Below are 26,971 nucleotides of genomic sequence, written 5' to 3'. Positions count from 1 at the left end.
TGGATATGCATCATAATATATGTACCTAGATGTGACAGAATTTCGTTAGGTTCATTTTCGTTTCAATTCATGGACTTCGATGAAGTAAAGTACTTGGCCATATTGCCTCTGATGAAATTTATAAATAAAAATATATTTCTTTTTTTTTCTTTTTAAATTTTATTTATTTTAATTCTGAATCTAAAAGTTTTTTTTTTTCACAGCTGGCCATTCCCACAGTCATTCCCACGGCGGCGGTAATGATAGCTCTGACCACGGACACAGTCACGACCGTTAAGACACATACAATACAAGTCTCCAGTTCCAGTTCCCATTTGAATATTTATTTATTAGATTATTTATACCTATATCTAGATAGATGGTTGCACAAAAAAAAACCAAAACAAACACGCCAACTTAATTATGTTGGTTGCGCGTCAGCTACGTTTGATAATAGCCATCATCATACTCAGTGTGCGTGTACTTAGTAGCCAACTGTAGCTACTAATTTTTGAGGTGTTCTCAGGTTTGACATACTATCTAGACATATCAATAATCAAAGATTTATTTATAATAATCTTATCAAGCGTTGTAATCGAGTTAGAATTGAAATGGCATCTAAAAGAAAAGTTAAGCAATTAAAAAATATGACAGTCGAAAATTTGTGAAAGAAATTGTTTTTTTTTTTTTATATATTACAAATATCATATGTCCATTCCATACAGCCTACGTCATTGTATAGACCGAAAACGCTAAAATAGTATTTAATTTTAACGGCGTATAAATTAAGATAAATAATAAATATTTTTAATTGAAATCATTATAAGCCAATAAGTATTGATGTAATAGTGATAATAATTCATGGACCTACTATTATATAAAATAGCAACTCAAATGTTGTTCTCAGTATATTTTATCTTTATATAAACAATATTTATATAAAGATAATAAACATGTTAAATTAACAAATGTTAGTCTAGTCAGCATTTTTAGCCACAGATTTTGTTCGCAATACAAATTATATATAACGTAACGAGTAGGTAAAACAGGTACCTACCCAATTGTACAATTGGGTAGCATTATTTCACCTTGTACCGGGCTACCAGCTTACCTAACTCGGTTTTAACCGTCTAGACATGTAACTTAACTGTGTTACCCAAATATAATTGATGTCGAAAAGGTTTTCAATATTATTGTAATAAGATAACAACTTCGTTGACAATTTTATGGCTGTACATAAAACTTAAGGTCGATATTGTACATCGTATTTTTGTCACAAATTATTTTACTTAGGACATTAAAATACTTTTAGTATAATTTATTTAAAGAAGAAAAGTTAATAGCTGGGCTGTATAATTATAGCTTTTGTCCAAAGACAATTGCTTTGTAAGATGGATTGAAATCCTAATGCTCTGTCAATTATGCCTATAATTATACGTTTTAGTCACTTTTTATAACGAAATTTAGGATAATACGTATACTGTACGAGGAAGAGAATTGTACCAAGCCATGCCAGTACTTATTCCCGCCTCTAGAAAACGCTGATAATCGTTTAAAAAAAATTAGTTTTTATGTGTTAACATAACCGTGTCAAGGGATCATTATGTTTGTAATTTAAATTACAAAAACCATATGAAAATATTAGAAAATATCAGTTTTGTAGAACAAAACGTATGTCTGTGATATGAGTAACGAGGGCTACGGGGGCGTGGCGGTATTAATAGAAGTTAAAGTAACAAACACCTCGTGAGGGTCGTGTTCGATCACAGTTTTTAAAGATAGTGTTAATGGTAAATATATTTTGTAATTTGTGTAAATATATCAGTTTTATTAACACGTGTGTTTTATTTCATTATGTCCTAGGTATACTCAGTGATTGTATACAATTTTAGAGCAACAGAAATATGACTCGCTTTAAATATGCGCAGTGACTAGCATGCAAATTTATACACCGAATCCTCAAATATGTTTTAAAATACGCAAACCTTACAGTACCGGCTCCGATAGAGCTTTTGTGAAAACTCACTCGTAAAGGACCAATCTCTCTTGCGAAATGTTAAAAACCAATTTAAGCTGTACCGCTATTCAAAGAACCCTTTAAATGTAATATTTCTCATTGACTGTGTGACAATAGTTATATGTCGAATAGTTTATAATATTCTGAAATTTCGCGATCGTGTTCTGCGGTGAGTTTTGATCTTGTTCTTACAAAATAGCTCAATAATGATATACATGTACATAGTCAATAATTAAGGAATCAGCTACACGTCAAGCCTTGCATGACAAAACACTATCGTCAGTTTATAAAAATTAATATGCTTTCCTAAAACTTTTAGAGATATGTTTAATGAAATTACGATATTTAGTGTACAAAAATATAGTGCTATCGTTTAAGTGAAAATTGTAATTTTGGACCGCTTCACCTATGACAGTCAAGTCTTGTACCGCCGGTGAGACTCCTCGTAAAGTCTCTTAGAAAACTTTTATTTGGGGAAGATTTAAAAAAACACTTCATGCAACTGAGAGCTTGTTGTGGTTCAGACTGGATCCGGTACCACATTCTATCAGGTGAACTCAAATAAAAGCTTGTAAAAGTAAATAATTATAAAAATGTAAATACAGAGCATCTAATACATAAAAAAAATATTACAGTTGTAAGTATCTAGCTACCTACCCCACCCTCGCAAGGGAACGGGCATTATCACGTTAACGTTATCTCAAAATGAAAATCAATAGTGGGTTCACCTTTTGCGATCTCAGAAACTATTCATTGATATAAAAAAGGTTTACCAAATAGCGGTACTAGTTAACTCATAACTAATAATATAAACGCAAAAGTATGTTTGTCACACTTTTGCTATTCGGCCAATCATCATTTAGTATATATGTTGTCTTGGGTAAAGGGACAAAGGGACATAACAGGGAATAACCCCCCAAACGCAAGCGAATCTACGCGCGGAATCTAGTCTATGTTATCATGTATACGACATATTTGGGTATTTTAATAGTCTTATAAGTTATTACCAAAATATTAATAAAAAGCATGAAGATGCAAGAAGAGTAACTAGGGGCAAGATCGAAAATGGGGTATCGTAGGGGATCGTACCGATTAAAATTTTCGGCTGATTCAATCACCTTTTGTAAGTCGTTTTCTAATCAATAGAAGCAGTTTTATTAGCTTGTGTTGCCTGGAGAAAATATCAATAAAATGGTGCACGAATTAGTTGTAAATTCGATCGGTACGATCTTGCCTTACCCTAATGCTGATTTTGCCCTAACTCTATAAGGCGATACGGTTAGAAATAATGTTACTTGTGAGATGACGTCCGACAGAGAAGTATGGAAGAAGAACATGCTGCGCAGACCCCTAGTAAAATTGGGATAAGGGCAGGAGGATGATATAATCTATAAAATACAATTTTAGAAAAGTTATAATGTTATTGGAAAATGTAATTTACGTGAGTGCACGATATTAAATATACATACTTATATGTAATACAGTCAAATAATTTTTGTATTTCTCGTAATTTATATGAAAAAATTAATAATGTAGCGGGTGCCAGGCAGACAGGCTAATATTCAAAATGCGTATTATTAAGTGATTACATTATTATTTATAACAACAGATACTTACTAAAAAACAATGTATTTTCGATGCATGGTTTTTGTAGTAATCTGTAGGCAACATTATTTTTTTAATGTAAAATATTGAAAGAATTCAATATTTCACATTAAAAAAATAATAAAATCTATTTAGGGTTGGATATTTAAAGATTGAGACTCCGCTTATGTTTTAGGTTGTTATCTTTAATACAAAACATATAGTTTTTATTTATATGATAATATAAATATTAAATAATAAATAACGACCTCCGTGGTCGAGTAGTGTGTACACCGGTTTTCATGGGTACGCCACTCCGAGGTCCCGGGTTCGATTCCCGGCCGAGACGATGCAGAAAAAGTTTATTAGTTTTTTATGTTGTCTTGGATCTGGGTGTTTGTGGTACCGTTATTACTTCTGATTTTCCATAACACAAGTGCTTTAACTACTTACATTGGGATCAGAGTAATTTATGTGATGTTGTCCAATATTTATTATTATTTTAAAAAAATATATACATATATTCATTCTCTCTGACTGTACTGGCCGTCTCCGCGTTTTGACTCCACTACCACTTACCATCGGGTGGAGTGAAGTCTTATATATAAAACATAAAAAAAGTTCTAGAGTGATTGTAATGAATCATTAAATTATTTATACGGAACCGTCAATGTCGTCTCAATTTGAATAGAACAGAAGACTAACTCGTTATATTAAATGAGTGCCTACTCAACAAAATTATTTTTTAATACAATTCGTCCATTCGAGCGCACGTCGTTGAAAAACAAACATGGCTACTTCGAAAGGAACAGTTGCGAACATAAAATATATGATGTACATACGCCTATTATTCGGGTTCTACCACAATGTATGGGATTGTACCTATAAGAGATACGTAATGAAGACTCTGTATTTAATTTTCGTATCTTTTTGCGTATATGCGGCTGTTATGATCGATCTAATAAATATTAAAAACGGCAGAGTTGTTAGTATCGTGAGAATTGTGGAGTATGTAATTTATTTTATTTGTTCTCTACAAACGGCTGACGAATATCTTTTTGAATATTACACCGTTGATGTGATTGAAAACAAGATTTTATTAAAAATGATTTCACGAAATCTTAATGTTTTTATTCCTTGTTACTTTTTTGTGTTTACTGCTATTAATATCCTGTTGAATTTCCATGCACTGTTTTATTCTCAGGGAATGATTTTACATTTTATTTATGTGAACACTCTACGTATAGCCAACGAAATTGGTAGAGTCCCTATAATGATGACATTCATATTATTTTACTATCGTGTAAAAATATTTTGTAAGATTATAAACGAAGACGTACTTAATAACACGTCGACCACGTTTAATTGGAAACAATATGTCATTAATTACACTAAAATGAAGGAATCGCTGAATAAAACGGACTGGCCAATTAAATTCAAGGTATTTAAAATTATTATTTGTTTAATTCGTTTAAGACCAATCATTTATGAGTAGTTCTCCAAAAAATACCCATTCGGAAGTTTTAAAATAAAGTGGAATATGTCGCAAAGGAGCAAAATAATATAAAACGATTCTATATGCGACAAGTTCGATTACTTGTCCTTTGATAACAGTCAGCCTCGACAGCTAGTGCTATGATCATTATATACTTTAGTTTCATCGAGACACGCATATATGTAATATGGTTATTTAAGTACAATTTTTTTCGTAATGACTCCTTTTTGTTCCTAAGCTATCTATCATAAAATATTATTTTTGAAATCAAATGATTGCATAATACAATACCAAGAGAACCCTCGGGTTATTTTCCAATATATCTTTCAAGATATTTGTAAGGATTTTTTTACGTCATTGATGTGCGCAAATTGAGATGCAATAGGCTTCTCTTCTGTCGCGGACTAATAAATCATTGTATGACGTGACGTAATGCCGGAAAGATTTGTGACACTTTTCTCCGACAAAAATTGCACGTATATATGTCCGAGGTCTTTCATTCATTCGAACAGAGTATATTATACCGTTATAAAAATATATTATATTAATTTTACTTTTGTCAAACTTACAGATGATCGTACATATGACGTCTGGGTTTATTTATATGTCAGTTCTCCAATTGGAGTTGGCAACAATTTTGAAAAAAAATGTGAGTAAAAGATTACACTTCTTTGTTTAAAAGTCACTTCTATGCAATAAAAGCTGAACATCCAATTACGAGCGAGATTAGCACGCTTTTAGGTTTGCTCTATTCTCTGGTATGGGATTAAAGCATGCTCACAGAATCGAGCTGTAAAAAGATTGAAGGTTTTGAAATGTGGGTATACAGAAGAATGTTAAGGGTATCCTGGAGAGACAAAATAACTAACATAACCATGCTAGGTCGTGTAAAGAAAAAAAGCAGAATTTTTATGTATTCTAAAGAAAAGGAAATTTGAATATCTCTGCCACATTATGAGAAAGCAACAAATGATGAGTTTTGTAGCTCGTATTTTCGGGCAAATCCAGACAAAACAGAAACATCTTAAAAAGCTTACATTATTTGGCGCTTTATAGAAAAAGCGCCTGTTCCTTATTCAGAGCCGTGACATCGAAGTTAATTAATCAAACTTAAAAGTCCCTTTAATAACTTCGCCAATATTATTTGAGTATCTAAAATATTTTGATTTGATTTTTAAATACCACAGATTATTTAGATTTCGGCCAATTATATTATGTCCATTTAAAACGCCAAACGTCGCCCACGCTGTCTCTGAATTCAAGATCAAAGTTGTTTGTTAATTCTATTCTCCACCTACTTTACTAGTTGGATTTGAAATATATATTTGTACATTTGTTAGTCCAACTTTTGCGGTAGGTTATAGAGTATTTAACATTACGCTACGGCCCTCCAGATTGGAGCAAGCACATTTAATGCGGATGAAACCGTTCACATCTAGTAAAGCATATAGGAAATTATTACGTTCAATAATGATCATCGCATCTTCAAATTTCAGCTGAGTGTGACATTTAAAAACGATTTCGTATATCTACTTATCTATACAAAATGAAAAGTAAAACATAAAAATGAGTTATCATTTATATTTATGTAAATGTAGTTCTAATGGGCTCGGTCACACAAAATGAGACACGATCGGAGAGAGATCAACCAAGGATAGTAGAATAAACATCCTTTCCGAAGCATGGGGATATAAACACTACCAATATTGAACTCCGGTTACTGGTAATGTCTTGATAAGAAACCCAGTAGCGTTGGCCCGACGCGTAATTTTGATTTAGGGTTTCGAGATCTTATGACTTAATAGACTATTTACATCATAGATTATTGGAATGAAAATCTTTTACGCGGCTTACACTAGACTAATAGAATCATCACGTAAGGAAAAAGCGTTATGCTCCTCCAGGCGATCGTTTCCTCTCTTTCTCTTTCTAGCTGTCTCTTTCTTCTTAATAAAAATATAATTTCTTGTAATTTAATTATTGTATAATGTTGTTCATTTATTTCATTTTATCTGTGTGTGTATGTTATTTAAAACACAATATATAGCGAAAGCAAGTTCATTGTAACCGAGTATCCCACGACACATATATTTTAATTACGTGTTTAGATTAGTAAAACTAATTTTATAAATCATATTCTTTTAAAGGCTGTTAAAGATTATATCAAGTTATCGTTTGGAATAGCTCAATTGATTTATTATTATGCTGTATTATTTTTTCCGTCAATAATAATGGAAATGATTTCTGAACAAATAAATATCTTGAAAACCGATATTGCCAATAGAGTGATAACGTGTACTGGTAAGTTCATAAAATTATGTCACATTTTTAATTTTACTAAATTCATTTAAAGTTTCTTGAGAATTCAAAAGGTATTCAGTTTTTTTTTAACAGGGCACAAGGCGTTTCCTCCAGCAGGTTGAGTAGGACAAACTTTAGGGATCTGATTTTAGTTGTAGTAAATTTGTGTTTTTAATTCATCTCGTACTTGGCAGCGAAGATAACATCTTGAGGAAACCTAATTCTCTGAAATAAATCACGTGTGTATCCGCCTACCTGAACTGGACCGGCGTGCTATAAGTTCCAAATCATATGCTCAAATCGAGTCGCACCATCGGTTCCGTATTGTTCATTATTCCATACATCAAAAGCTTTCTATGATATTAGATATTCTTTATTTTATTATGTACTAAAAACTAATGGTACATAGTTTTTATTCGAAATAAATATTAACAATGTATACCTACAATAAACACAATGGCATCGTGACCATTTGTTTTCGGTTCGTAGCAATAAACGTATATTTTTTATAATGTTTTAATATTCAGCCAGAAGAGGTAGGACTAATTGTAATACTCCTCATTACATTTCAGACGAAAGGCGACGTGCAAATCTACGTCAATTGTTAAGATATTTTCGAGAGAAACCATTGAAGTATTGTATTTTCCGGACAATCCCCGTCGATTCCCGATTACCACTTCATTATGTTTCACTAGCAGTTACCTACCTCGTATGTTTGATGCAGTTGACACATCTACTAGAAGATTAATCCTCGATATCAATCATTCATTCTGAGCTTCGTCCTAAAATTAATTCGACTTAATCGTTTTTGAACTGGCGATATTGAATTAATTAAATAATGTATTCATTTACTTATTTTGGTTGCAACAATTTCGTGTTTATGTAATTGATACATTTATAAAATTTGGCGGGTTTTGCTTTAAATAAAATATTGCTATTATTTAGTACTATGTAGTTCCTAGTTATTTTAACCCTAAGTACCTATTAAATAGAATGATAGAAAATTTAATTGAAACCAGTCTACGGTTTAATAAAACGGGTAAAATTTATATTATAATCCTTAATAAGGTCACATGGAAGCAATACACGTTATTAAATAAAAAAAAAACTGTTCCTCCATTTTATTTTATTGTAAAAATCAATTTATCAATAAACCAAGCAAAATTTGTTATATTTAACGTTTTTGTTCAAAAAAATTTAATGGTCCTTTCTGGTAAACAAATATTCACTTAAGAATATAATACTACGCTGTAATGAAGTTAACGAACCAAACGTATATAGGTTTCAATTTAAATTTGTATAAAAAGTTTGAATATTTGGTTAAAATGTTTATTTCAAAGACGTCTATGAATCGTCATACGTGTATAATAATTCGACACTTGAAAGACCGAACTCACTAAGCCACATTGAGTACCTAAATTTTAAAGGAGAGTGATTTAAAGCACATATATTTGGAAAAAAAAAACTTTTAAAATTTACTGAATTGTTTGACTAAAATTATTTTGACCATCATAAAAAAATGTGTATATATATAAACTTACTTGTAAACAAAAATATACTAATGCCCACAAATTAAAAAGTAAAAACATGGAAGAACAAGTTCATATTTCAAATCATTAGAATCCTTTAAATTATCCTTATAGAAATCCTTAAATATTATTGTTTTGTCGCTTAGTAAGCACTAGATTGGTGATTTTCTATAAATCACATAATTTTTAAGCGACGGTAAAACTCGTTGTAGAGATATGACACCTGGACTAAACGACGCAGAAAAATCTCTCAAATAGAATATTATATATAAATAAATTTACGTATTATTAAAGATTGCATTTCAAGCTTAGCTTTCATGCGTCGTAATGTACTAAATATACTATAAAAAAATATACTTGCGTCAAAATATTAAAATTAATAGTTTGACGCAAGTATATTACGTATGGCAATCATAACTAACATAATATTCGATAATCTGTTATCCTTATCATTCACATTCATTCAAATGGCATCCGAACCGTGAACTGACTCAACTTTAAATCTCATTCAATGTTTGAATTTCATTCGAGATTTTTATTATCACTAAGACAAAATAAATACAAATTACAATTGACTTAAAATTAGCATCAACAAAAACCATTCTTATCAAAATAATAACTTTTGTCATCCTGGAAGTGAAAAAACTATCTGTATACAATACTTAAAACCACATTGCAGCCGCGATAGAAGTTATTGGTGTAAGTATTTGCTATAAATATTTGCATTTCGACATAAAATTACCATTTATCACTAAATAAAATGTTAATTTTATAATATAGAAAGTTGCTGGTGTTATGATATAATCTTGTGGAAAGGTGAAATTACAACGATTATTTAACCTTGCACGGACCAATGCTAGGTGTTGGAAAGTTGTTGTAAACTTGATAGATAGTTACTAGCTAGTTTCTCTACAGAGTTCGTTCTTAGCGATCGTATTTAATTTTTTATTTTCTTCTGTGAAATATTTCATTCAATGGCATTTTTACTTGAAACTACAGTTTGTTTATCAATCGCTGCTGAAAGTAAGTATTCATATTAAAACAATATAAAAATATTAGTTATTTGCGGGAACTATTGTACATAATCTCTGAACTAATCAATAGATTAAACAATTTACTATGCTCTTCAACCCCAAACCAAATATAAACATTGCTCATAATAAAACACATAATATTTGAAGATTGCTGTTTATGTAACTACAGTCAAAATCTGTTATAACGACATTGAAGGGACTACTCATATTTAGTCATAAAAACCGATAGTCGTAACAACCGGAGATGCTTATTTTTTTATGAAGTGGTATTATTGAATGCGTAGGTCATAGGAATTAATAGGCAAATTATATAAATGAATGAAATTAAATTATATTTCGTTTATTTCAATCAAAACGTATACGTATTAAGAAAGAACAATGTCATTTTCCTGTATGCATAAAATCTGTAATTTTAGTTTGGAACACTTCTGTCTTGTATACACATTTTGTAATTCACTTTGGAGTTTAATCAGCATATCGTTATTATTTCCCTGCATATGAAACTGTTTATTAAAAAGAACAATCATGCATAATACACTAACAACATTGAAACCATCATTCAAAGTTGCCACTGTAATTTGTTCATCATTTCTTCATTTTCTTCTTCTTCAGCTAGTTGTTCTACAGATATAATTCTCCAAAAACATTAGCCAAATGTGGTCGTTTAATGCAGTATTTCATAGTAAGCAATGTCGTACAAAGCAATATTTTTGATGACAGTTATATAGCATTCAGCCGGGACCTTTGATTTTGGTCAATATAACTGATATGTTGTTCTAAACGATGTCGCCATAAACGGTTTTAACTGTATTCTAATTTCTATTATATTTTCTTTATTTAATGTCATTTGCTGTTATTCCTTTAATATTAAAATAAGACAGCCATATTCTATGAAAATTGAATATTATACCTAATTTTTTTTTTTTTTTAAATGAAAATTAGATAACTTTCTGTACAGCTTAATAGGTTGTAAACTACTTATTCATTTATACCAACTTTCAGGCAGAGAATATCGTCAACTTCCTCGCAGTATGTCGAACCCAGGATTAACATCTGAAGCTCAACTTCGATACATTCTACAGTGGTTTGGGGAGTTCAGTGAGCTGCAGCGGGAAGACTTTCTACCAGTATTGGCAGCTGCGCACGGTGGCAAGCCAGACCAGTTAGCTAGTACACTAGCAGCTCTTTCCTGTGACGATAAGCCTGTCAGCTTGTTTCAATGTCGTGTGAGTTTACTAAGAAATCATTATAATTTTAATCAATAATTAAAGCTAAGTTAAAATATATGTATATAGTCTATTCTAACCATAAGGGACAAATAATAAATAGGATATTAAATTGAAGCAATGTCACTGATCAAACCTTTGAATAATCTGTGGTATACATTATGGATTTGCCAAAATATTTGATTATGAAAGTCGATGAAGATGTAATAGGACCTTGGCAGATAAAAAATTAAAGTGAATAAGTATTTAAGTTAAAAAATATAACTTTTAATGTGAAGATGGCTCTTATAATGGCTGTTTCCATGGGCAGAGATATTAATAGTTATCAATTTATTTGTATATCTGCTCTTTCACTTTCGAACAAATATTAATATTACTTACTGGTCAATGATTGCTTTTTATTACAAAGAAAGATGTGTTTTTGCAAAAACCCATCATTTTCATCACTTTCACAAATATGGCTGTGTTTATGAAAATAATAATAATTTGATATTATATATTTTCAGATCAAATTATTTAATGAATGGTTTCCTACCTGGGCAGAAGAAGAACGGGATAGACTTGTAAAAGCTGTATCTGAAATTGATTCGGAATTTGGTATTAAACTACAAGACGCACTTGTGAATGGTTTCAAATTGAATGGTGACCTTGATGAAGAACATAAGTTGCATTTTGGGATAGAAAATGTTCAGCCTGAAGAGGACCTAATCGAGTCTGGTAGTAATGAAAACAGTGAAACATTAACAGTTTCACAGGAAAATAGCAATGTAGAAATCGCTGCTGCCTCTTAAAATGCCACAAAAATTGATTCTGATACTTTCATAGTATTATTTTATTTATTTTTATAGTAAAAATATTTTTCATATAACTATAGAAAAATGCCATTTATCAGTGAGGCATGTTTTGTAAGTAATTATACTTTGGTACCTTTGTACCTGAATTTTAGATCTTATTTGTTGTTGAAATAAGGATGAAATTTTATTAATTTAAACTATTAGATTTAAGAATTTATATGTCTATAACATTCCATATTTAGAGCATTCCATTAGCTATTTTAGCAATTTCCTACAGTTTTAGAATCTCATATAAATCATATCTTTCTTCCATTATATTATATATCAGTATTTAGATATTAATATAAACATATTGATACATTTTTATGTATTAAATATTGATAATCAAAATATATTTATAAAATACTCTTTGTGATATATAAATAAACAATGGTTGTATTTTACTTTTTCGCACATATTTGCAAATCGAAGGAAGTTTTGATATTATGTGTACAAGTCGAGATTTGCTAAATTTTATGTTTACATAGCAGAAAAATAATCAAAAAGCTCAAATTGTTACCATATACCACACTTTTTAGCTTTTGTTTTATGGTGTTAATGTTATAGAATTATGTGTCAGGCTTATTGAGAAATAAAATCGGAATTAGGCATGTATTCCAATATTAAGTACTTTGTACAAACAGACTGGAGCTGAAATTGATATTGCCATTTAACCTGTCTTCTATTTTGGTTTAATTATTTACAAGATAAACATATTATTTATATCTGTTGAGAAATAAAAACCGATAAGCTAAAAGCAAACTTCAGTTCCAAAGACCTAAAGGAAATGAGTACAAACAATACAATATAGTGCCAAGATTTTGTATTCCTTTATATGCATAGTGATTTTTTATTATTATTAAAATATAATTTAGGTATTAAGGTAAAAAAGAAAATTGTGAAGCGGTTCGAGTGATAGAAAGGTGCTGGTGCTTAGCAATGTGAAGAGAAAGGCATTTGATATTCATTAAATCATACATACACATATTCAAATTAAATATATGTCGTGAATATGAATTAGTGTTTTATTTTATATTTATTAATATTTTTGTACTAGTACAGTAGTGATTACTGAGTACCATTTAAAATGATATTAAAAGAATGTTCGAATGAATGAATGGATGACCGATTAAATAAATAACGTATGACGGAAGCCAGCTAATGCAATGCTAGCGGTGTTGCTCTTTATCGCGTTCTCTTTCTATGAGAAAAAAAGCCCGCCAAAGTAGAAATATCGAATATATCGAATTTTAAACGTCCAGCACTTTTTCTGCAAAAGATTTCATTCCGAAAAAAAAAAATCGGATCATACTAAGTTATGATTTTTTTCTCAAAATTTCAATGACGATTACATTTAACTAGTGAATGCTAGTGAATATAAATTTATTTGTAATATCCATATATATTGTAGAGACAAATTATGCACCGATTGTAATAAATAAAAAGAATAAAATGTCATAATATTATTACATAAATTTAAATAGCCAAAGGAAATGCTTACAGTTTTATTAAAATTAGTAATTGTTTCATAAAATTTATTTATACATGTCATGGCACATGGCGGTGAGTATTTTCATGTGTTTGATCAAAAATATATGAATCTTTCCACAAAATAGGTATAGCAACTATTAATCAGTTCTAAATAAATATCACATTATGGCGTATTAAAATATAGATTTTTAATATTAATTAAATATATTTTTATATCTTCAGTCGGAAATGACTGAAAACAAAATTCAATAAAGATTATGTATTTTTAATTATTGTCATATTTTTGTACATAGGTACTAAATTATTTAAAAGAAAGGAACATGGATTGTTTTTCTCATTTAAGTAAAGTTTAAGTTCTAGATTATTTTTAGAAGAAGGCCATTCAACGAACGATTTAAATCAAATTAAAGTTCGTATTATTAAATAAATAATAAATTATGGTCGGATATTGGCTAGTATCCAGTCGACGTAAGCGGAGACTCGCGTGTAGACGCCGGGCCAGCCCACGGTACCACAAGGCGACGGACCGTAAGATACGACGCCTACTGCCATCCAATTCTCCATTGAAGACAATTGCCCCATAAGTGGACCACCGGAGTCTCCACGACAAGAATCTTGACCTTGTAGACCACCGGCGCAAAGTTGATTTTCAGTGATCGAACGTCCCGCTCTGTTGTAGATATTCTGACAGTCCGTACGATTTATTACTGGCACGCGGACTTTCAATTTAACATTCGAAGTAGACTCTGAAAATCATTATCGTGTAATTAAAAACTACCTATTATTTTCTAAAAATGTGTGGTTTTCTTAGAGTACAGGTTGGCGGACTTGCAAATGGGCTAAATAAATATGGTAAGTGATCACCACTGCTAATAGATATTGGTACTATAAAATATATTAATAATTCCCCATATTACTAATGCTCCACCAAACTGGGGAAATACAATGTTATGTCCCTTGTGAATGCAGTTACACTAGCTACCCTTTATACCGGAATACTAAGTATAGCAGTTTGGCGATAGAATATGAAATGTGCCAACAAGTGCAATGTGAATGCTAAATACTTCATAAAAGTGACATAATTCAAATGTAAGTATTGTAACAGATAATTATTTCTGTGATCGTCGTAGCTTATATGTCAATTCGTAAAAAATATTTTTAGATGAGGTACTTACTAGTTTCCGTTTTACCCCATCCTGCCACTTCCATATAGTATCCATCAAATAAATTATTACGCAATTCTGGAGTAATAGGAAGGCATATGGGCTTAACGAAATCTGAAAGTAAATTATATTTTAAAATATGATTGTACATCATACGTTTGCTACGTTATTTATATATATAAAAAAAACAAATAAAATCATATTTGTAAACTTCAATTCTAAAAGATTTCCAAACATTTTATTGAAATAAATAGAAGGTAACCTACCATTGAACTCAACTTTTGTGGATAATCTAATCAAAGCGATATCGTTTTGCTGGTTATTATCATCGGCGGAGTAGCCTTCGTGGGCAATAACCTCTTCTACAGGAATATCAAGAACTGGCGGGCTGCAGTCGTCTAGATAACAGTCTTTCTTGCTAGTCACGTTCCACTCGCCGAGTCTAACTTGAGATCTATAATTATATTTGAATTGAAATAGATGTTTTTACATCCATAAATTATGATTCAAAACATTTTCCGTTATTCGACGTATGTAATTAGAAGACACGTAGGTAAATCAGATGCAGACATGAATTACCGGCTTTCATAGTCAGTACTTTAACATAGTATTAGTCTCTCATAGTAAAATCTATATATTTTGATTAGTTACTCCGGCAACGTATTATGTCTAATAATACTTATCATAATTTTTTGTAGTCTTTCTGAACAGTGTGTTGTGGACTTACAGTTTCCAGTTTTTCGGAAGATCAGCACCTTTAATGCAATGTGCGGCCGTCAAAACATATTTCGAAGATATCAATACGCCACCACAGTAGAAACCGCTTCCCTTAGCTGCAATACATATTTTTAGACGATAGACATAACGCATAAACATCATTAAAATAGCAGGAAAAGTATATATTATCTATGAACATTTTGTTATTAAATTATTACCTACTCATGCGGTGATACATTATTGTAAACACGATTTTACACGTTAAAATAATTGAGACGAGGAAAAAATTATATTTTCTATATTTACCTAGTAATCTCCCTAATACCAGTGTCGAGTTTTACTAGAAACAATAACTTACGTTTGTCGTATCGCAACAATGCCATCCACGGATGCTCGTCAAGTTCCGTTTCAGTCCCTCCAACAATCCGATCATTATTTTGAATACCACAAGTTTTCCAATCGGGTATTAATTCCATAGGATTAAAATTGACTTCAGGGAGTCTGAGCATTGTCTCTACGTTTCTAAAATGCGGTGGACAGCATACCTAAAACAATATGTGCTTCCTTGGTAATTCTGTAAGAATAAACTCAAAAAAGACGATCGTGAAATGTCATGGAGTAATGTAAAACATTGATAATAAAAAAATATAAAAGATAATATGCTTTAACTGCGCTCCATTTGGCTGTTTTAAATCTTCCACGAGTGAGAGTCGAAGTGAATACCGACAAGCAGGCGAAAAACTTTAACAGATTTCTGTGTATGTATTGTTTCTAGAAGTTCAAAAAGTCGTATGTAAATGACGTTTTTATTAATTGATTTAAAAATTATATAAATCACAAGTTACTATGGAATTAATAAACCGAAAAATATGTAATAGTAACTATATATTAATAAAGCACAACTATAGTAGTCGAAATATAAATAAAACTAATCGATAAGCTAAAATAAACTACCTAAAATAAAACACCGCCCCCCTCATAAGTTTAAAAAATTATTTCTAATATAATGCTTTGCGAAGAGAAACATTTCGATTCATTTCGATGTTTAAGACACCTTATCAATGTTTTAAGCGATAACTTTAAAGCTATTTTTACCGCAAATTATGCCGCTGCAATTATTAAATAGCCAGTTATATTCTGAAATGTACAGTTGGACGTTACTTTCTTTTAATTTTGATTTTGTCACGGTATTATTCCCAATTATTGTCTCATTCTCGGCGGCAAACGGAGGAAACCGCAACAATAGCGGTAGTTATGATAAGTCGTCGTGGTGCGTCGCCACAAGCTATCCCGAACGTGTGGAAATGCTATCACGAATGTTGTTAGAAGACCTGGGACGAACTAAGCCTTCACTTGTGACCACTTGGACCTGACTGAATATAACCGGAGAACTGTACTTTTTATGGGCGAGACTAAAGTTTTTAGTGATAATCAACGCTTGCGCTTGTAGATAATAATAGGCGAACCGTTTTCGTAACCCTGCATTCACGGAATAGACCGTTTTGTTGCCAATAAGTAGAAGCTACTATAACTGCCTCCTACATCCCACATCGAGCCTATAATCCGGCCCCATGTTTCATTTCCATCCCATTTTCGAAAAGTGTAAGTGAAAACTTCATAGAGTTTACCTTGGCCTGCTCTCTACCCAATTGAACATTTAGGGGATGGATTGAAATTCGCCTTTATGTAACCTTAAGGCGAATTCCAGTAATGTGAATAGCCAACAGGAAATCTTAGAGGCTGGGAGCGTATATCAGAAGAAAATGTTTTAAATTTAATCGAAAGTGTTCAGGCTAGGAACGCTACAAAAGTAACACACCTCATTAATTCGCTCGAGAATAAATATCATTATCGATTTTTTATACTTTGCCATTCATATCTGTGTAAATTTTCCGTAAAAACTGTTTTTGTGACCAATTTACATTAAATTAACAAATTTCACACGTTTTTATGTTTACTTTATTTCTAAACACCCACTTTAAGCATATTAAAAAAGCGAGATAAATACTTAGAATGTTTAAATACAGCCAAATAATTAATTGAACCCTCCTTTATTTTAAGTAGTTTAGTAAGTCAATCATAGTTACCTGTGGTTTTTTGGCGGCGTCAAAACCACAATGTAATTTTTTTAAAAGGTTTATTATGAATACATCAGGATCACGCTGTAACCTGTTATACAGATCGGTGCATTCTTCCAGGGGTAAACATTTAGCATCGTTTCTGCAAATATCTGAAAAGATAAATAAAATGTACCTTTGTATTAAAATATACACACATGGAACTTAATTCATATATTAAATTGATAAATACTTTATTCTTCATTATTATTATTAATAGATTATAGACGACGATCGAGTAGATTACTACTGCTGCTTAACGTAAAACTCTCCATTTATTTTTATTTTTATTTAATAGTTCGGGAGATTGGCTAATAAGTGACTTATTAATAAGAGACTAATGATTACCATAGACATTAGCAATGTTATAAATATTAACCATACCTTACATAGCCATGATACATGTTAATTGTTCCGATAATTAAACTGACCTTTTAAACCGAAAGACAAACATCATCATCATCCTCCTGCCCTTATCCCAATTTTACTTGGGGTCGGCGCAGCATGTCTTCTACTTCCATACTTCTCTGTCGGACGTCATCTCACAAGTAACATTCTTTCTAACCATATCGTCTTTCACACATTCCATCCATCGTTTCTTTGGTCGTCCCCTACCTCTATATCCATCCACAGCCATTCTCAAAACCTTTCTCTGGCTCTCTTCCTCTTCCAGACATCATTCTTACATTCCAACTTGCACACCTCAATTTTAACTCTCTCACACTTCGAGCTTGCTTCTTACGTCGCACCCGCCCGTTCCGATGCGATAACCCTTGTTCATTTCCCACAAGAACCGGGTGCTGCGCGTCGCCTGTGGGGTACGCCCTAGCCCTATCACTCGTATGGTTTTTACTGTCGATGCTGCTAAGGATTTTGGCTTAAATTTTACAGTCGGCCGCCTGCCTGACACCAACTCTCCTTGGGAATGCTGTCGTTGTTGTATACCCGCCACCGTGCGGGTAGCCCAAAGTGCAGGTGATTCGCAGTGAGCTTTAAATTACATTACTCATATTATTGTTTGGCGGTAGAATATGTGATGAGGGGATGGTGCTTACCCGTACTGGCTACCGCAATGCCCTACCACCAAGTAACGCTTGTGCAATATACAATGTATTACATAATTAAAAAAGCTATTCGTTTTTTATTAGACAATATAACTAGTAATAAGTATATAACTATTACTCTCGATATTTAAAGATATTTAATTATATATATAGTTAAATATCTTTTGTTTTACATATTATATTATATATATATTAATTGTAAAACAAAATAATGCTGGTGGTAATTCTGAAATTTTCCTCATACTGTATCTTGTAGCCTCGATTAAGCCGGTTATTTGACACTAAACATATTCAAGACATATTAAATGTTATGTTATAGATTCGTAATATGAGTTGTGATTTTTTAAATAAAAATATGCCCTATGTGTATGTGGCTTCTTATAATAGGTAAATACCTATTATAAGAAGCCACATACACATAGGGCCACATAACCTTCGCCCAGATACTGGCTGTATATGGAGTTGGTATAAACCGAATTTTAAATAGTCGTTTCATGTTCTGTGATCTTAAATCCCGTTTGCCTTTATTTCTCTGACTCACTTACCATTCAAACAGGAACAGCAATAAAAAGTCCCACTGTTTGGGTTTGATAAAATGGTCAGAGAACAAGTCGCCTAAACGGATCTGCGATAAGCCGCAGTTAAGATAAAAACAATGAAGCGATGCTGTGTATATTTTTTTATATGTATATTTTGTTTTGCTCACATGACGTCATATCGTATAAAACAAATACAATTTTTATTTTAGTTATACTTGCTAAAAATATTTCGGCTAATTATAATTAATCTATATCTACCTAATTCCTTTTTTAAATGCGCAAGTAACTCTGTCTGTGTGTGTCACGGGCACCACTTAACCGTATTTAATGAAATTTGGTATGAAACAAATTTGAACTCCGGCGAAGGAAGTCTTGTTTATATCTAACACTCGACGACCGACCCACAAAACGCAAGTCAATCCCGCGGCTTTGCCTAGTATTGTATAAATCGGCATTTTGTTGTTCGTAAGTATTTTAGAATAAGTAGTGATTTACAATAACTACAGTTGCTTATATAATATTCAAAATATATAGGTAGTATGTATATCTGTATTATATAACATATATGTGATATATATGCAACAGAAAATTGTAACAACAGATAATATGAAAAAAAGCTAGTATTTAAAATGTAATATGTATTATCAATATCTGATTCCAAGTAAATATATAATGGAATAATACTGTAAAAAATATTCAGACATATATATTATATACAGGCATTAGCGATCTATTATTACATGAATTTAATCGCAACAATGGAATTATAGTTTATTTAAAAACGCCTTTGCAAGCATTTTTAAATAGTCATTTTACAACATTATTATAACATAAACCCGACCTACCTAACCTTTTCTTAATGAATGACTCAGTAGTCATTTTTTCCCAATCAAATATATATATATACATGTAATAATTACATTTAACTTTTATTTATAGTTATTAAATTCATACGTCATATGTATGAACGAATTCAAACTCTTTTATCATTTACATAATACTGTACAGTATAATAAATAATTATCAATTGATATATTTAACATGAGTTTTAAATATCAGTAATCCTTTGGTTCGTTGTCTATAGACAACTGAATGTCTTATATATAAGACATTCAAAATATTATTTACATAACTAATAGTTTTCTTAAACGTCATTAAATGTCCGATGGTAATCCTATTAGTCACGTAAAATACCATAATGGAATATACACTACAACATAAAGGTAACATAAATTTAATATACATAGTAGGTATACATCCTCGTATTTTACCTTACAGCTCGATGAACCAAAATTTGTATAGTGCTATCTAGCAGCTAGAAGAGCCCTATGTTTTACAAGATACGCTGATCACTAAGCTCAGAAATCCGATGTGCTAGAGTAACATTTAAAGTTAAAACTTTTTTTATATATGGTACCAGTAATAAAAGCTTAGTGAAATAAATAGTATTTATTACTTATTATGTATTTGAAAAAGATTGCGGGTGTAGGAACCGTCTTAAAAAAACCAACACACGTAAATACCGCCACGCTTTGGAACAGCATGGTGGATTAAGCTCTAAACCTATACCTCAAAACCGAAAAGGTCTTAAGCCCAGCAATTATACAGTTAAAATACTTTACATGATTTTACATGATTTAATAATCTGAGAAACTGAGAATAATCGTTACGTCACCCAATTAGAAGCGGAAATACTTGCCCTACCGCAACAAATAGGTCAACAGAATAAAAATCATTGGAATTAGTAATTAAACCTACACAAGTGCGAATTCTGTCGAAGTTGTACATAACATACTCGTATAAACTAAAATAAATTGACAGGAAAATAAATAATGTTATCTCTTTCTTATGTACAGGGTTAAAAAGAAATAATACGTATTTTAGTAGGTACTGATTAATTGTCTCAGTGATAATAAGTGGTGGTCAGTGGTCATCAAACGCAGTGTACGGCGATTGCCATTGGCCGATGCCAATAATGATGGGAGCTTATGACCTAAATGTCATAAATAATAAAAGCAATAGATAACCTCCATAATTACTTATTATTATTCCATATGATTATGTCCTCTTGAGCATTTTGGCCACGGAGGCAATGCGGCAGACTAGCCAACGGCATATTATAGTACACAGGTGTGTCTGTTCATATAAATGTGCACTCTCGATTCTCTATTTCTCATCTCATCTCATTTCTCTATTCACGACTTCACGACTGGAAATTTTTCAAGCGTAGGAAAAACAGCTATCCATGCTGTCCGTGTCATGGACTCCGGGTTGCTACTGAGAATTTGATTTGACCTGAACCTGACACTGACCCGGAGCTTGAACCCAGGATCTCAGCAGTGGCCTTATATGCTAGCCAATTAGACCAACGAGGAAGTAAAATCCTGTATATGCCAGTAGAAATGATTTCTGTGTAATCTCGATACAGTACTGTATAAGCCTGGTAGAACAATAATTACCTCAATACTTATGTTTATTCGTGATTCTGATTCACAGTTACTTTAACTTATAACATGGGTATTGTTTCTTTTTCTTATGATATGGGTAGGAGGACGGGCAAATGGGCCACTTAATGGTAAGCGGTCACAATTGCCTAAAGACAATGGCGCTGTTAAAAAAATTAAAAAATCCTTACATCGCCAATGTGCCTTGGAAAGGAAGATGTTATGTCCATTGACGACCTCCGTGGTCGAGTAGTGTGTACACCGGTTTTCATGGGTACGCCACTCCGAGGTCCCGTGTTCGATTCCCGACCGAGTCGATGTAGAAAAAGTTCAATAATTTTCTATGTTGTCTTGGGTCTGGGTGTTTGTGGTACCGTCGTTACTTCTGATTTGCCATAACACAAGTGCTTTAGCTACTTACATTGGGATCAGAGTAATGTATGTGATGTTGTCCAATATTTATTATATTTATTTATCTATTTATTTATTGTGGCTGACTTACCCTTCAAACCGGATCACAACAATACTGAGCACTATTGATTGGCGGTAGAATATCTGATGAGTGGGAGTTATCCAAAATTAAAGATTTGTTAGTGAAAAAAAAAAATATTATTTTTAAAATATAATATCACTATTATTTTGAACATTGATTTAAAATTTATCACGTAAACAATAATCTAAATTTAAAGCGGATGAAACTGAAGCTGTTTAATAGTACTAAGACCCTCTCCGAAACGCGCTGCAGTTTCTGGTAATTAAGTTTGATCTACGAGTACATCGTTTAGTAGTTCCTTCAGTTAAGCAGTCCAAAAAAAACATTCCATCACTTATTAATATAGTTTACTAGATTATTATATACGTGAGTAATTGGTACTATTCAATTACTACATAACATAAAGTATTATTTGCTATGTTCTTGTTATCTAAATACGATGAAGCGGAACAGCAGTCTATATATACATATATATATATAGTAAAATGTTGTTAACATGACCTAACCTATTTATTATATTTTGAAAATTATAATAAACAACGATAAAAAAGCTACTTAATAATCATTTATTAAAGCATAATATTTCTTGCCAATAAATCAGGATGACATACGTATAATTCAAAAAATCTCTTGACAACTTCGAATGAACAGATTTAGAACATGTTTTTAGATCTATGTATTTATTCCCTTTGAGTTTCTATTGTTTTTTATATTATTTTGATAGATGAGCTGGCAAATGTGCAACCTGATGGTAAGTGTCCACTACTGTTCACTACTATAAGTACTGTAACAAATATTTATAATTTCTTACATTACCAATTCGTGACCAATCTTGGGGATAAGATGTTATGACCCTTGTCCCTGTAGTTACACTGGCTCGTTCACCGTTAAAACTGGAACACGATATTACTAAGTATTGCTGTTTGGTGAAGGAATATATGATGAGAGGCTAGTACCTTCTCAAAAGGACTTCCACAAAGCCCTCCCACCAAGTTGCTTATTATAGACTCAGAATTCAGAATTATTAAAGACTCGCGTAACTTTTCGTTATTGGGCTATTTCAACTGAAGTAAATTGACACTAAATTAATTAGCATCTTAGTCGTGAAACATTCAACTAGCTAACACAATGACAAAAATTATTCTACCTAACAACGAATGAGTACACGACCGATTTATTTCTATTTATTTACTGGGGATCTTTGGATTTTTATGCTTGTGGAAGTTTAAGGAAGTTTACAAATATTTTAAAGTTTATAGTTTACATCTAGTTGGTCAAGCGGCTAGCTTATAAGGCTTTAAATCTCGTGGCCTAGAGTCCGAATCGTGATTTAGGTCAAGAATATACCATTGGCTTTATACTAGTATCTAAAAGCTGGACCTGCAACTGAATTTTCGGCCGTCGTATTTGATAGAATGTGCCCCTGTGCCTACGTTTCTGTTCAATTATAATTCTAACGCATTTCTCACATGAAAATTTGGCCGTGTGTTCGCTTAGGCTTAGTACTTCATTCATTAATTTAAAATATTAAGGTATCTCCAATGTTATTTCGGTATAAAACAATGACGAACAATTGTACGATACTCGGTAAACTTGGAGCGGATTTGAGGTTAAGGTATCTCCCTAATTATATTTTCCCGTGTAGAGTTTAACGACTGTTTCTTACAAGGAATGAAATGATTTTATACGTGTGTTTTTCCCGCGCACAAAACTATGTAAATTATTCATAAATCGTTTTTTTTACCGATTTCTTTTAAACATCAATAGAGTACCATCGTATAGGTTTTTTAACTCACAAAGTGAATCTTGAATGATGATCGTACATACCTACATCAATTCATTAATTTATCTAAGGTTAGATTTTAAGAACAAACTAATGATACCTATCTTTGAGCACGAAGACATACTAATGATATAAATGCTTATTCATGAACTGAATAATAGAGAACCACTAGCTCGAAGTCCAACAAAGATCTGCTGATGTTCAGTAATAATATAAAATATAAAACGCCAAAATGTATTAATGTAAAAAAGGCACGGGCAAGTGTGAGCCGATGGATGTTGTTAAATTATGAAACAAAAAACAAATAGAGTTCTATAAAAACGTTGTTTCTCATTCTTTGCTTTTGTGGTTTAAAAAAAAAATCTCTTCGTTTCAATCAATTTGACAGAACTAAAACATTTGCTTTCTTTACTAATATTATACGCGAGAGCGAGATAGCGTTTATTATACTTTGTGTCATCAGAATCAGTTTCAATAATAACCAAGTTTTGCTTAAGTACATTCAACTAATAACTTTATCAAATTTCAATATTTTTAATTTAATAGTTGTAGTACCTATAGTGAACGAGTATCAATATATTTTACTTAAAATGTTTACAAATATCATTTATTGAAATATAAGTATTTCCTTGTATGAATTGCAAGTATAAATACGGTATTTAATGTTTATTCAAAACAGTGTTTTTATTATACGCATGTAATTAAGAATATTTCACGTTTGTTCGCTAGGTAGGTATGTACACGGATAAAAACCTATTATAAGGAGGTTTCTTGGGAGAGACATATAGTATTACTTTACCTTATTTTATATAAAACATTGTAAAATAAAATATACCTATGTAGGTAATAAAAATATATATTCTTTCGAAAGAAGAGCACAATCCAGTCGAACATAATCTTCAATAATATACTAGCAAATGCATATAAATATTAAATAACAAAATTTATGCTAAGATTAACAAGTCACTACGTATCTACATACGTCCCTAATTTTAAACAGTAATTTTAACTCACAAATCGCCATCAACACTGCATAAAAAACTGTACAATAAAAAGATACATTTTGCTTCGTTTCATTCGTTCAAAATATTACAAATACTTGGAATTCTTCAATAAATAAACGACGTCACAACAATAAACTCATCAATTATAACGACATAATTATTCTACGTTTAACGATATCACTATTTCTTACATTATATGGTTTTTACATATGAGTTTCAAATATTTGAATAATATAATATTCGTATTTACCTTTAGCAAGGACACTTGACAACACCGCGAGAGAACTTACGAAGATAATGTTTTTGCACATGACATCCATTTGTAATATCGCTTATAAATAAACGAGTGTACTGTCAGACGCGAGACTGACCAAGCGACTGATTGCTTATTATTCGACACTAAAGGTTATCACAATTATAAACACTAACACTAATAACAAGAGGCTTCTGTTTGCAGACAAGCCGTGCAAGCGTGGTTTATCGTCACGACATTAAGCTCATCTGATACGACACGAGGTTTTCTTGTACTTTCCGCGTCGTTGCTTATAATATAAGAGCTAGTTGTACTTTTGTTTCTTTTCCTCTTGTATGTAATGTCCGTAATGTGCTCATGTTGATTTTCAAATAAGTTTATACGCTGTATATAATTGTCATTTAAGTACTCGTTACTCGTATTTTGTAAAGTAAGTATAAGTAGTATAAGTATAAGTAGTACTAGCTGTGACTTAGTACGGGTATTATTAATATTTCATGCCTAGGCATTTTTTTAAAAATGTAATTGTAAGCTTATATTTTACAAACAGTAACGAATGGAAATATTCCCTCATATTATAATTGTGTTAGCATGTACTACACTAATGTGATGTACACTTATGGCATACTTCACCGCATTTACACGACTGGCCAAAAAGTAGTGTTTTTTCAGATTTCATTAATGTGTGAGTTTTTTATACCACTATACCTTTTACATCCTCAAACAGATTTGGTTGTATGGTGTATTGTTAGAATTCTTATATAATCTCGAGTGATACTGGCTATAAAGTAAATAATTTATTCATTCAGTATAGTCATGTGTATTTTTTTTCATTTTTAAAGTAAATAAACATTAAATTCATGCTTGTTAAGTTAATACTCAAATTTAAAATAAGTGAATCTGCGTGAAAATATTCTACGAAACTCGCTGCATCTTCTAGTATAAGTTTTATGTATAAAAAAAAATACTTAGTAGTCTTTTTTATAAGGTTAGGTTAAGATATAATGAAACTTCTCCTCATTTATTAATGAAATGAGTCGAGCTCTTAAGCTGTTCAATAAAAGATAAATAAAAAAGTCTGGAATCGCCACCATGTCAGCACGTCAAATTCAATAATTGATGCTGTAATATGATTTTATTCAGCTTATTTTATATTTGCTCTGTCCATTTGGTTAAAAACTTTTTGACATCAGCCTTAGAACGTAACTATTCCAAATTACGTAATAAATTTAAATGCGTAATAAAAGCATATGTACAAGCATACACACACAAAAATATCGTAATTGTATACTTAAAAAAAAAATTGATATGTTACATATAAATATATAAATAATAATCTTATATACCTATATATTTTGCAGGATGTCAGAAGGCTATAAGTTGTTAGATTTGTGTTTTAATTGAAAATTTTATTACAGTAAATATGTATTTACGTAAAATAAACTTAATTACATATTTATTGAAAAGTAAAATATACTTTAATACATGTTTACTATTCGCCGTCCTCCGATATGGACCTAATCTGATGCCAAGTTTTTACCTGAATTTATTAACGTCGAAAGATATGTGCCCAATCAGTTAATATTAATCATAAAAATTAAGATAAACATCGCCCTTTTCACTACTCCTAGCTTAACAACAAACGGTGAGTTACAATTTTGTAAGCCCCTTATATATGTGTCCATAATTTATTTGACAAACATGTAGATACTTTATTTTTATCATAAATCGAATTTAATAGTGATTAGGTATAGAAATTCCACCTTTTTTTTCAACAGCAAAAATCGATATTCGATATTGTACATTCAAATAAAAGTGTTAATAATCGAATCGATAATCGAAAAATAACGTTGCCGCAATCACTATTCGGTCAAGAAGTATATACAAATTGAACAGAGTATGAGT

The 26,971-nt window shown here is 31.4% G+C and overlaps 3 protein-coding genes across 5 annotated transcripts in view; 2 read left to right on the top strand and 1 right to left on the bottom strand.

The window, feature by feature from the left end:
* Positions 1-1,813, top strand: part of LOC113399373 (zinc transporter ZIP1-like) — a 29,379-nt gene extending 27,566 nt beyond the window's left edge. The window contains exon 5 of the mRNA XM_026638492.2: positions 204-1,813. Within this exon, the coding sequence (XP_026494277.1) occupies positions 204-277 (74 nt within the window). The 3' untranslated portion in view covers positions 278-1,813. The remainder of the gene's footprint in view (positions 1-203) is intronic.
* Positions 1-13,015, top strand: part of LOC113399382 (uncharacterized protein C14orf119) — a 292,988-nt gene extending 279,973 nt beyond the window's left edge. Inside the window, exons 1-3 of one of the 3 annotated variants that reach the window (XM_026638503.2) lie at positions 9,358-9,604; positions 10,942-11,165; positions 11,672-13,015. In XM_026638503.2, the coding sequence (XP_026494288.1) occupies positions 10,971-11,165; positions 11,672-11,956 (480 nt within the window). In that variant the 5' untranslated portion in view covers positions 9,358-9,604; positions 10,942-10,970 and the 3' untranslated portion in view covers positions 11,957-13,015. Of the gene's footprint in view, positions 1-9,357; positions 9,605-9,682; positions 9,929-10,941; positions 11,166-11,671 lie in introns of those variants that run through there. The other 2 variants (XM_026638502.2, XM_064217947.1) reach the window with 2 other exon arrangements.
* A 504-nt stretch (positions 13,016-13,519) lies between these two features.
* Positions 13,520-25,319, bottom strand: LOC113399374 (CLIP domain-containing serine protease HP8-like). Its single transcript, XM_026638493.2, has 7 exons — positions 25,064-25,319; positions 17,457-17,599; positions 15,728-15,914; positions 15,380-15,485; positions 14,919-15,106; positions 14,665-14,766; positions 13,520-14,235 (listed from the first exon to the last, which is right to left on the bottom strand). Exons 1-7 carry the CDS (start codon positions 25,131-25,133, stop codon positions 13,925-13,927), a joined length of 1,107 nt encoding a protein of 368 aa, XP_026494278.1. The 5' UTR covers positions 25,134-25,319; the 3' UTR covers positions 13,520-13,924.
* Positions 25,320-26,971: the final 1,652 nt, after the last annotated feature.

The sequence above is a fragment of the Vanessa tameamea genome, chromosome 19 (genome assembly GCF_037043105.1).
Source record: "Vanessa tameamea isolate UH-Manoa-2023 chromosome 19, ilVanTame1 primary haplotype, whole genome shotgun sequence".
Taxonomy (NCBI): domain Eukaryota; kingdom Metazoa; phylum Arthropoda; class Insecta; order Lepidoptera; family Nymphalidae; genus Vanessa; species Vanessa tameamea.
Note: the sequence above shows the minus strand (reverse complement) of the source record. Positions and strands in the feature narration are given on the sequence as shown.